Here is a 13100-nt window from a genome sequence, read left to right as displayed (position 1 = left end):
GTTTTTATTGACTTCAATGTAATCAGGTTCTGGCAATAAAAATAAATTGCTCAAGAGATTTTTTTTCCTAAATAATCCAGCAGAATATGATTTAGAGGTGTATCTGAAATATAATCCATTGAAAATGTTGTTTGATTACCAGTCACTAGACTGAATGTGTTATTTTTTTTCATTCCCTCTTTCATAAGAAACCAATTGCATCCCCTTGGCATTTATTACAGATGAACAGGAGAGCTCTGGAGCAATTATTTATACTGTTGAGCTCAAGCGCTATGGTGGGCCTCTTGGAATTACAATCTCTGGTACTGAAGAGCCCTTTGATCCCATAATTATTTCCAGCCTTACAAAAGGAGGATTAGCTGAAAGGTAAATTGGAAAGCAAATTATTTTTAAGCATTCTTTTTGTCAAGGTAAAGATTTATTGTATTGACCTAAACATGCTAATTTTCATGATTTAGCTGTTTATTTTATTTTATTTTAATTCTTCAGATCTCAGTTTATAAGCTTTTTGCTGACATTTTGAGATTATTACAAAGTTCACAAGCGCAAGGAATATCCTAATAGATGTTCTTGCACATACTATACAAGTCAGAGAAGGACCACAAAGGATTGTGGTCCTTATTGTAAATATAATTGAAAAAACTGCTCAGTCACAGGATCATTTTAGCAGCCTTTTAAAAGTAGTAGCCTTGTATAGTAGAATAGGTAAGAAAAGCTCTTCACATGTCTAACTTTATCTGAAAATATTCTGCTCATAGTCCATACACACTGCATCTGTATGTGCACTTACATACACCATAGCTACCATTATCTGAGGAGTAGAAATGCTCCTCTTGGTAAGTGATGGGTAGAGAACAATGAAAAGGCTAATGTTTTCTGTCAGCTGTCATTTTTAAAAGGTAGAGTCATTATAACTAGTCCCGTTGTTGGTAGTTTCAGGGCAAACCTACAGAACACAAAACATGATAACTGTGCTCAGCCAGAACAAATTGTGCATTTACACAAAGAGAATTTATTTTCTTCTTATGCTACAATCCATCCTGAAAACTACATTGGTGAAATAGCTGGCTACTTGCTCCCACTGCCATTATCTGTTCTGTTGTGAGACTTCTAGAAACATTACATTAATTTCAGGATTTATCGAGCTGTCTGAGAGTATTCTTAAACAGGTGGGCTGCCATGAATATCATCCATAGGTTATTAACTACTGCAGTAACACAGAAATCCATCTCTCCACGCCTCAGCTCTGCTATTGTCACTACAACAAAGGTGACTTGCTTTAAGCATTTCTAACAATAGGATTACTCTATAATGCAGCTATGAAAGCAGAATGGGAGAAAGAGAGATGAGACTTTCATGCCTCCAAATATGCAGACAAACTATCTTTGTTGCTTTTTGTGCTGCTCTTCTAATGTTTTACTTCTCTCTCTTACTGTAGAACTGGAGCAATTCACATAGGAGACAGAATCCTAGCAATAAATAGTAGCAGCCTGAAAGGAAAACCTTTGAGTGAAGCCATTCATTTATTACAGATGGCAGGAGAAACTGTCACTTTGAAAATCAAGAAGCAGACAGATGGTGAGTATGGCCAAAGTAGCACCAGTGGTCTGTAATGAGTGTGTTTTTACAGATAAACAAGCATTTAGGCCATCCGTGGAAAAATGTCATGTCATTAGTAAAAAGCATACTCTTAGAACTGCACTAAAGCAATGACCACCTCCCACCCCCACCCCTTTTCTTGTAATCCTATTCAGCTACCAGTCCCAAGAAATTTTCTGTCCCTGTGGGTCACATAAATGAACTGAGCGATGCTGAAGATGAAACCTCTGCTGCACAGAAATCTGGCAAACTCTCAGACATCTATTCTACTACAGTCCCAAGTGTTGACAGCGCAGTAGAGTCGTGGGATGGCTCTGGTATTGATACCAGCTTTGGAAGTCAAGGTACTCTCAAGAATGAAGTCAGCATTTGAAGTAGAAACTGTTGACTTCAAGGTTGAATTTCCTTTGCCTTAAAGAGAATCTTATTTGTACCAAGTTTAAATCTTGTACTTTATAATGTGCTGGTGTCTCATTATGACCACACACCTTGCCAGGCAGCATGATTTCTTATGCTTGGCTGGCCTCAGATTCATTCTTTTATGACAATGCGGTGTGTTATGAAGCATTTATCAATACATTAACAGGCTTTTGTTAGATTTTCTGACATCTGAATGGCCAAGTCCATAGCTCATCCACAACCAAATGAATTTATCTTGCTAATATAGATCAGTGCAAGGCACAGAACACTCTGAAGGTGTTCATGAATTTGGTGCCCATGTGCAGTAATTTTTACTGGACAACAGATTTATTATAAACTGCTGAAGGGGGAACATTAGGCATTACTTACAATTTGTAGATCTCTTTCTTCTTCCTCATTCCTGCAGCATGAACACCTAACTTTCAGCCCTCAAGAGCAATCATTCTGTTTAAAGACATGCTTTTCATTAACACTAAATTTTATGCTTCTGTTTGACTACTGTTTTGATAGGATTTTCAGATGATTCCATTTTAATTTGTAGAAGACTAGACAGATTTATTTAGGCAGTAAGGAATTCAGTCTTCTTGTAATAATCTAGGTAACAAGTAAAATAACTTCCACACAGCATCTTTTGTTTAACTGACTTTAAGATGACTATTTCCACGGTAATACAGGTGTGCCCACTAACTTGCAGATATTTGAGCAGATAGATCCTTACCTCAAATATTTTTTTTTTCTCACATGCCCTGTTTCATACATTCTTGCAACTCTATTTGTCTATTTTTCTGTGGCTTTCCGTGAGCATGATTGGTAGCATGCTGTCCGTGGCTGGTGGACAGCTGAGTTGTGTGAGCACTGCCCAGTAGATTGCCCATCCAGACTGAAGTTCTGTGCTGGTTATTCTCATTGCTATTCTTCAATGTGCCTGCTCAGTGATAACACTGGTGCTTTTTTTTGTAAAGCAGAATGTTTCCTTTGAAACCTGCTGAGCTACATGAGATCAAGAAGCCGCTGATGTCACTGCTAATGGCCATTTTTTCTGTTTTTAAATTTTTAAATATTTCCTAGACTTACTGCATATATTTTGTCATTGACTTTCCTTTCAACAGGATAGTCTCAACACATTTCATTAAAACTCCTGTTTTCAGCATTTTACTTCTAACTTACTGTTACATAAACATTTTATTTAGTACTCAATGTAATGAGTTAAACTCCCCCTGTGTAATTTGTATTTCACTAGAGTTAGAGTTGGGATGAATTTGCCTCCTTTTCTGTTTTTAACAGTCTTAGTCAGCTTATTAAAATAAATAAATCAGGTTAGATTTTCTTCTGATTTTTCTAAGCCCTAGGGAGAAATATTTCTGGAAAAGTGCCAGAATGATGGTTCTCATTTTCTGACTGATTTAATGATTTCTGGAGCAAATTATTCAACTGTGTAAAAGACAGGCCCAGAGTCCTCTGCTAAATCCTGATCATTCGGACTTTATGCCAAAAACTAAATCAATATCTCACCCGGCCCCCCCGGGTGTGGTTTTTCTGGCTCCCCTAAGAAAATCAGCCCAGTCTCGGCTGGGTACATAGCACTTCTCTTAAACAGCCTGAGTGTAATCAGAGTTGTGCCTTATCCTTTGGTGTGGTACTAATGTGACCCACATTTCTAATAAAGTTCATTCTGTCTTGACCTGTCAAGCCGAGTTTGGCTTCTTTCCAAACCTTTCTTGGCATAAGCACAGACTAAGCAAACTGAGGATTTTGGAGAATGTTTCTGGAGCACCAGATAATGCTTTATCCTATTAGTTACTAATTTAATGCTGGTGAGCCATCCTTTCTCTCCTTGAATTAACACCCTGGTTTGTGCCTTTGTCTGATGCATCTGTCTTGGTAATCTGGAGCCTTCCCCACAGAACAGTCCAATTTTCACAACCAAAACCCTTCCTAGAATTTGGGAGTGTGATAATGTCTGCCAGTTAGCTAGAGAAAAGCACACAACTCTGAAGCTGCATGGGATTTGAGGGAGACAAGTCTAGAGTGATTTATGGAAGTGAATTGCCCTCTTTAGAAAGGTGACAGTAGTGGCATCTGTTAGTCATCAACAAAACTGATTTCCTAATCCACTATGCACATCAGAAAAGACCAAAAGAGGAATATGTCAAGATGTGATATATATACAGCAGCTCTACCTTACTGGATTTTGCATACCAGATCAGCACGAAGTTGTGACAAGTAAATCTGTGTGTTCTTTCTGATACATCACTTACAAGCCAGAGTCTTGTCGGGTTCCTACTTGGAATCCAAATTACAGTTAATTCGGTAAAGCTATTGAGCTAATACCAATGTTGCTTTTATGATACAAGCACACAGGAAATAAAAAAGCACAGATGTCAAAGCCACCTGATGCCACTTGCACGGTCTTGAAACATTTCGAAATAGCTGATAGAGAAACCTCTCTCTGCAAGATGAGAGTTCCACGGGTGTCTGTTGGTCCTAGGCACGTGTGGCCCTCGTGAGACTTCAGAGCCCTGGTAAAATGGAGTAGCTCAGCTAAGAGCAAGCTCCCCCTGCACAAAGGGCCACAGTACAGAGATTTCACGTGTTGGCCTTTACGTAAGGCAGCACAACCATGCAGAGGAGAGCTGGGCTATGACAGCAGTCCTGCACCGGTATTAATGAGTCTTTGACTCTGTGGTGCTGAGACAGTCACCCTCCTTCCTCTTGTGGCATTTAATCCAGGTAAAGGTCACTCAGGAGCCTTTGCACCACACCAGCTTTTGCATCTAGATAGCCATAATCCATATTAGCAGGGTACATAATTGACTCTAACATGTCACTAACTTTTAATTACATTGCTTACATTAGAAAAGTACTAAGAGGCAGAAAAATCTGTCTTGTCTTGTCATCTGAAAATTCAGGTTTGTTTGTTTATTTTAATGCATTCTTGCAATCTCTTTTTAATAGGTCTGAAGCAATTCTTCTGTAATAGATTATGTTTATTTTTGGATATTTTACACATGTCCATGTTAACACATGGCTAATACTCATAACTACTTATTTACTAATATGAATAATTCAATGCATGAAGTCAAATTGGAAATTGATAAACTTGTGAAAAAGTCCAGCTCAAAACATAGGAAGTATCTGAGACACAAAGAGTAGGAAATCTGTGTTGGATATGTTTAGGATTTTACTTTTGACTGGCTTTCACAGAAGAAGCTCTAGCGCACTGATAATTTGGGGCATAATTTAGGTCATTTATTCTTCTAAATATCTGAATACGAGAGGAGAGGAAGCAATTATAAGTCCACATTCAATGTCTAGAAAACCTAGCTTCGAAGATGTACTTTTTGTCATTAAAACATATACAGTAGCATAAGTATATAATTCATCTTTTTAGGTCCCAGCTATCAGGCTTCAGGATACAACTTCAATGCCTATGAATGGAGGAGTCCTAAACAGAGGGGCAGCTTGTCCCCTCCAAGCAGACCACGAAACCACCCATTCCATGACCCAGTACTGAGTGATGAGGAGTGGGACCGACCTACAGCAAGCAGGTAAGTTCTTGTACAAGTTTCTGTTTTTTTATCTGCAGCTGCAGCAGTGCCTCAAAACTGGACACATCATCTAGAATGAAATTACGTTTTTCTAAGTCAGCTGTAGCAGCTCTTCCTTTACATATAAGATACAGTATTTATATTTTATGAAACTTATCAGAGAAGATGAATTACATTTGTTAAAGATTATGATGCCAAAAACAAGGCATATTTATTTTGAATTACTTTAAAAAAAAAATAAATAAAGTAGGGCATTCCCCTGGGTAAGCTTCAAAAATTAACTGCTCTGTTTTCCACTTCACAAAAATAACTCTACTAAAGGAAGTAGACAAAGACAACCAGCATGTTAACCTTGTCTTCCATGAAAATTCTTCAATTTGGTTTTGGCAAAGAAGCAGGTATTACAGCCTTCTTCCAGAAATGCTTTAGAGCTCTGCAGTGGTTCAGTTGGAGAACAAAGTGACCATAGTTGAAATATCTCGTCCAAAGCTATGCATGGGCATGCATATTTTCTGCCTTGGATTCCTCTTCTGAGAAGTAAATCCCCTCTTCAGTGAATTTCTCTGCAGGCAGAAGAATTTTCTGAAGGAAAAAGACTTGGTTGATATTGCTTGGAGGCAGCAAAAGATGCAAAAAAAAATGGAAATCTCTCGTTCTCTGTTCTAACGATGATCCAGCAGTGGAACCACTACAGAGACCTGGGTGATAATTCCTGCCCAATAACAGTGCTTCCTCAGACAGAGGCAGACAGACATCACAGAAAGATTTCAGTGCTCTTTGTACCTGTTGTCAAGACTTGCAGACGTGCACGTCTTTAGTTAGAAATACGGTTTCTTGTCGTAGCAGCACAACGAGCCTGAAGTCTCAGTCTATGGCAAATTCAAGTTTAGTACTACAGAAAACATTTCTTGTGTAACCCTCCTGAATAAGGGTCCAGTCTGTTCACTTTTAAATGTGATTCAAGGCAAGGTTTAGATGGCAATGCGGCTTTTCAGAAGCTGAATCCTAAATCCTCTGATACAGCAGATTGCCCAGTGGCATTTAGTCTGGAGACAAGTCTATTAAGATGATAGCTGAGATCTGGGCAAGTGTAAACACTCACCCTTTATCCAGCTCCGTTGGTCCCTACTGGCCAGAAGCATATCAGAAGTTTTCATAGGCTATTTGTGGGCAACTTTTAATAAAGGAAGTGAATGCAGTTTTCTTCATGCTTCCCATTCTTAACAAGTTACTGTCTTTAATTTGAGAGCAGTAATTTTATCCACAGCACCTGATGGTGCTCCTATAACAAGTAGTAGAGAACGTGGGATGGGTGCATCTGTTTTTCCAGCCTGTTAGAGGGGTCTCCAGAAAAACACCTCTTCTCTGCCCCTAGCTAAGCACTCTGTCTTCTTCTCTAACACTAAAAAGTAATTTTTTCTTACCTTTATTTTGTGTAGCACAGCTTCCAAGAATATGTGGCAACAGAAAGAGCCTGAGACGTTGGGAGACAATCAAGAAAACCATTTAAAGCAAACTTCTGTAGAAAGGTCAGGGGGAGAGAGCATCAGGAGCGTGAAGAAAGAGGGCAAGCTGTGGAAAGGTGCCTCTGGTGGGCAAAGGAAAGGTGGGGGACAACTGGAAGAGTGGAATACTTCCAGGTAGGAAAACAAAGAGTGCACAGGAGCGAGATCCAACTGGGCTGGAGCAGAGGGAAGGGAGAGAGGGAAGAAAGTAAAAACAGTTAAAAGGAGAAAAAGGAGAAAAAATGGGTGAAAGCAGAAGGCACATCACTAACATGCCATTGCATGACAATGGCATTTCAGTTGGCAAGTGAATGAAACCGGAGCATAAACTGCTCTGTAGCCTTGTTTCTACCTACCACTGAAAGTCAGGACAAATCAGTTACAGTTCCTGCTCCAGGGAAAATGTTTTGCACTTTAAAACATTACCTACAGGAGTGAGTGTGCCAGATCCTAGAATACCCTATCACCTCCTGATGAAGAAAAAAAAAAAAAAAGAGGGGTGGCAGGGGTGGGACTTGGTCTCTTTTATGTCAATAAGAACCAAATCACAGGCACCTGTGGTTTCATATCTGTCCCACTACCCCTCCCTCCTTCAGGATTTTTGTGTATCTAAATTCCTGATGGCTCTTTGGATGAGCATCCATTTAAGAACCAAATATATTTGTTACAGCTCAAACAATATTTCACATGACATAAAATCAATCTCTCAGGTTTTGTTTCAGGGAAAACAAATTAGATAAGAAATGATTTGGAAGCACTTTTTTTTTTTTTTTTTTTCTGATGCAGCAGCTCAGCTACAAATCAGTTTATTAATGTGGCTATAATGGAGATGGAAAAGTTGAGCATTTCACACATCAAGAGACAAGACTCAGGGAAAAATCGAAAGAGGAGGTGAGGGGACCCAAAAGAGGAATTGTTCCAGCCAAAAGGCAGTCCAGACTTACAGGCGTCATTATTTCAGATTTCACAGGAGTCAGAAGGAATGGAGATCCTGCTCTAGAAAGCCCAGGCTTTCCTGTCACAGACATATAATCCTGTTCATTAACTCGAGCTCCATTCTCTATTACAATATTAGTATCCAGTATAGAGAAAGTATTGGATTGGATTAATTTGTCGATGTTCGATGTTAGCAGTTAAAAAAACTACTTAGGTTGCTTGAAAGAGCTAATTTCAGAAGTTAAAGATCTTTCTAAAACCATGTTTTAAATACTTTCTTATCTTGCCTGGGAGGAATTGCATCTGTGCTCCGAGTAGGTATTCTCACCATTTCTGTATCTATTGCAATATCTCAGAAGAGACACTGACTCTAGATGGAGAATCATTGCAATAAGAGATCCAAACGGCTGGCCATTGTCTGCCTGCCTGACTGAGCTGTAAGAAATCATCTCTGAGGCAGAGTATCATGTGGGAAGCGTTCAAGCTGTTGTAGGTTGTGCTGGGCAATTCCTCTATTTAAGAGCTATTATGTTAACAGTGCTGCATTCGTGCTGTTCTCAGTAATACACAGTTTGTCAAGCAAGGCCTCAGATGCTTCCATAAGAGTGTTTGCTCTGTTTATGTTAAGCACCACTGGCCGCAGTCCATAGAGAGCTGCTCCAAAGTAACAGCTTGCTGACACCAAAAGGGTGAATTTTCATTCTTTCCGTCCCCGATCCTTCCCCTGTGCCTGTCACATCAGTTTGTACATAAAATGACTCAGAGTGGTTTCTGTTGTGGCAGTCAGGTGGGGTAAACCGATAACGCTAAATGCAGTTTAGACTGAATCAGGTGAAAGCACCACCACCCCTCTTTTGCAAAATGCTGCTTGCCAAACTGGGGCTCTTTTCATATTCCCTGAAAGTCTGTGAGGTTGAAAGTGACTGCCGGGCTATGAGAAGACTTGTCATGGCCAGGCTCTGCATGCCCAGCGACGTCCCCACTCTCCTGCCTACCTACCGTAAGCTTCTGTCATTCAAGTTGCGATCTGTGGCACATGTGTAAAATATATTTTCAAGAGGAAAAAAAAAATAAAAATAAAACACCTTTTTTAACCTCTCATTGTAAATCTAGCTTCACAGGTACCCATGATAACACCGAGGCTGACCAGGAGGAAAACTTCTGGTCTCAGGCTCTGGAGGATTTAGAGACCTGTGGCCAGTCAGGAATTCTGAGGGAACTAGAGGTAGAACAATCTTAACCTTTCTTTCCGATTGTAGAGAAATATAATGGTTTTGGTTTGGTTTACATTCATTTTATTTTCTCCTTTTTTTCTTTTAATTTGCACTAATCACACCAATTCATTTAAAAGCTTTAACCCCTCTCCACAGGACAAGGCTGACAGGCGTCTGTGTTTGAGAAACATGACTCTCTTGGTACCTACCCTTTACGTTTATATTTTTTGCTTGTGCAGCTGCCTCCCCCGCCCCTAACCAGAGCTATTTTTCTTTTGTACAATGCAACTGAAATTCTATAAAACATGTTCACCCCAGAGCTTTTGACTTGTAGCTTCTGCTGTGCATAGCACTGAGGCTGTCTGCACAGGCAGCAAATGGCGCAGAACCTCCTAAGTGGGCACATCCTTCCTGCAGCAACGCATCCCATTCTCTGACGGCCGCTTTATGCAGCTTTTCTTAGCATGTTGTAGGTTGTCTTTTAAACTGAAACTTAATTTGATTAAGATGAACATAAAAGAAAATCGTCTTCTCAAAATGTTCTGCTATAATCTTACCACACTGAAAAAAAAAATCCTGCTGATGTGAGATCTGTTTGTTATACAGTAAATTCTTCATGGTGCAACAAATTTCACCCTGAAATTTATTGCAAATCTAACTGTGCTTCATGTTAGATTGTATGTGGAGTGGGGTTGGGGAAGAAGCAGAGTAACTTTGAGTCTTTATTTTCGTAATCACCTTTTCTCTAAGTTCTCTTATCGGAACAATTAAGATTATACTGCCACTTAAAGCCGTGGGATGAAAGGTCCTAAAATATTTTCTTTTATGTTCTTTTAAATTCCTGGAGCTGCGAAACTGGCAGAATCTCATTTTCATTTTTATGTTATATGAAGTCCTTCAGCAGCCAGGAGGAATGTGAATGGCATAACTGGGTGAAAGTTTTTCAGTTCAGATTAATTTATTTCCTTCAGATTTATGGCTTCTGTATTGCATGTATGGGTAGCAAAATGTGATTCTCATGTATTTGTTATTGCAAACCAGAGAAAAGCAGGAGAAAATGTTATATGGGTTTAATTCTGTAGTTAGATATAGTTTGGTACCACAGGCTTCTCATGCAATTTTCAATATTCAGAGCACAATAAAAGGATATGGAAGTAGGTAATTCAGAAGTGTAAATGGATCAGTCAGGATGACCAGAATTCAGTTACTTCAAGAGGCTGAGTCTTCCTCAGCCTTTTACAAAAGTGAAATTCAGAACTGCAGATGCTGTATCATTTAGAGCATCATCTTCTTGCACAACCCACAGATCTGAAAAGAAAGCAAGACCAATTCAGTGTGACAGGATGCTGAGAATGGCGATGCCTCTATTTTATGAAGTACCATCTCGTAGTCAAGGACTCCTTCTCATTTTTCATTTCAAGGTCTTCAGCCAAAGAGCAAAGAAAACTATTGTTTGCCAAGTCCTCCAGCTGCTTTTGCTCCATCAGGGAGTAATATCCGTCATTTCTGAGCACAGGAGAGACTATTAAAACTACAACAGATTACCTTGTAGTGAAAGTAGTGCTGGAGCTGGGAGAAAGAAGGGTGACAGACATGTCACCAGAGTCAGAAGCAAACATTTCTTTGCCTGTTTTTCCCCTATTTTTCCCCACTTCATTTTCACTTCTCATTTTCAAGCAGGCTGCCTGCATCCTGTCCCAGTCAGAGTTCAGCTTATGGCCGTTTAATTTCCCTTTTCACTTGTCCATCAGTGCCAGGGAGAATAAACAGGAAATTCAGTGTACCCCATGCTGTCAGCAGCAGCAGGCTGCTCCGCTGTGTGGTGACAGTGCCAAAGCACCTCCACCTCCCATCCCCTGGAGCAGAAATTCTTTCACAACAGAGGAGCCTCCTTGCTGCGCACAAGTACTTTTCCTATCAGTCCGTTCCACCCAGTGGATGAGATGACTCCTGTTGTCTTCTTTCAAGATTTCACGCTCTGCATCTTCTTTCACGTAACATAAAAGGCTAGCTTTTACTGAGACTAAACCCAGCAGTGAGACAGGGGGTTGTATCTCTGAGGTAACAGTGCTAGCTAAGGTAGTTACTATTGCGATGTGCACATTATGCAAAAGGTCTTTCCAAGCAGGGAGCTTACCTGTGCTGAGTTTCCCCCATCCAGGCGCTGTCCCTGCCAGTGCTGAGTCTAGAGCTGCCTTCACATTCTGCTGACTATTTTTTTCACCTTGCACACTCACTCTCTCTTGTAAACACCTTCCTATAGATCCAATTCCAACAAATGTAGTTTCGCCACAACTTGAATGTCATTTTATTTACATGTCAAATATTTTTAAAGTAAACAGTTGTACTACACACTCTTCAGTCCTGCCTGCCAGGAGACTAGCTTAGCAGCATAGCCATTCCAGTGCTCAGTATTTTAGTTGGAAATGCCATCTGAAAGCTTTTGCCCGTAGGGTTTTGTTACTGTTGCTGTGTTTTGTTGTGGTCCTGTATTTTATAGTGACTTGCAAGCAGATTGAACATCTGTCTTCTTGCCTTTTGCTGTGCCCTGAGTGATTGTGTTTTAACAAATAATAGAGAAGTTTCTCTTACTGCTATGAATTAACCACTTACTTAACCCACATTCTGTGTTAAAAATTAACCTGTTCATTAATGCTCTAGGCCACAATTATGTCAGGAAGTACAATGAGTTTGAATCATGAAAACCCACAGCCTCGTAGCCAGCTGGGAAGACAAGCCAGCTTCCAGGAAAGAAGCACTGTAAGGCCACATTACAGTCAAACTGCTCGTAGCAACACATTGCCATCAGATGTGGGGAGAAAGTCCATGGTTATGAGAAAATTTAAGCAAGAAATGAAAGAAATCATGTCACCAACTCCTGTGGAGTTACACAAGGTCTGTAATTTTTCTTCTGACAGTTTTGAAATCATATATTCAGCATAGGGAATCTAATTATGTATGGCAATACAGTAAGCACTTTTATAATGGCTCCACAGATGTAATTCTGGGGCCATGCAGATTAGTTCCTACAAAAACATTAATGATATATCCTTATGGGGAAAACAAACAAATAAGATGCATCCTTGTCTACTATTTGCTTTTATAACAAATCCTCAAAAGGGACTGCTCTTTTACAAGGAGGATCCACTGGTAATTTGAATTGACAATACCAATAACTCATCTCTGCAAAATGTGTACATTAAAAAAAAAAAAAAAAAGTTTAATTTCTAGAAAATACATTTCTTTAGAAAATTACTCAGGGGGGTTTGGGGCTCCCATTGGTCCTTCTTCAAATTAACACTCATTTTGAATCAAGTACATGATACTCAATGTATACAATATAGAAGGTATTTCAAATTAGCTGTTGTTTCACTTCTTTTTATAATTCCTTTGCTCTAAAAAGGATTTAAAAATTTCAGCCTATGCAACTTTTCACTGGTCAAGACTGTTGAAATCACATGGTGATATTAAGGTGGCTCCACACCCCAAGGAAGTAATGGATAAATTATCTTTAGATATGCACAGTAAATGCCATGCTGGTTGAAATCTCAAGTCCAGTATTGCCATAACAGCAACCAGATCCCAAAACTGTGGGGAATGTTATAATGCTGTTCTCTTTGATGAGAATGAGCATTCCATCTCCTGCACCATCTTCCTCTTAAAGGTCTGAGTTTTTCCCAGAGAGGAGACAGAAGCATGGAGAAATTTCTTTAGAAGGTCACATGTTGTCACTCTCAAGAGGGTTGGTTTGCTTTCTGGTCTCTGCAGGTTTCATAGAATCACAAAATGGTTTGAGTTGGAAGGGACCTTAAAGCCCACCCAGCTCCAGCCCCCTGCCACGGACACCTCCCACCAGACCAGGTTGCCCAAAGCCCCAT

At 39.8% G+C, this 13100-nt stretch overlaps 1 protein-coding gene across 21 annotated transcripts in view; it reads left to right on the top strand.

Moving 5' to 3' along the window:
• Positions 1–13100, top strand: part of GRIP1 (glutamate receptor interacting protein 1) — a 320589-nt gene that overhangs the window by 299165 nt on the left and 8324 nt on the right. For 10 of the 21 annotated variants that reach the window (XM_035333085.1, XM_035333127.1, XM_035333137.1 and 7 more), the window contains 8 exons: positions 189–366; positions 1439–1578; positions 1755–1943; positions 5411–5567; positions 7007–7207; positions 9122–9233; positions 9379–9423; positions 11884–12117. In XM_035333085.1, the coding sequence (XP_035188976.1) occupies positions 189–366; positions 1439–1578; positions 1755–1943; positions 5411–5567; positions 7007–7207; positions 9122–9233; positions 9379–9423; positions 11884–12117 (1256 nt within the window). The remainder of the gene's footprint in view (positions 1–188; positions 367–1438; positions 1579–1754; positions 1944–5410; positions 5568–7006; positions 7208–9121; positions 9234–9378; positions 9424–11883; positions 12118–13100) is intronic. The other 11 variants (XM_035333104.1, XM_035333115.1, XM_035333225.1 and 8 more) reach the window with 5 other exon arrangements.

Source organism: Oxyura jamaicensis, chromosome 1, assembly GCF_011077185.1.
Source record: "Oxyura jamaicensis isolate SHBP4307 breed ruddy duck chromosome 1, BPBGC_Ojam_1.0, whole genome shotgun sequence".
In the NCBI taxonomy this organism is placed as follows: domain Eukaryota; kingdom Metazoa; phylum Chordata; class Aves; order Anseriformes; family Anatidae; genus Oxyura; species Oxyura jamaicensis.
This window is presented reverse-complemented; position numbering and strand designations above follow the sequence as displayed.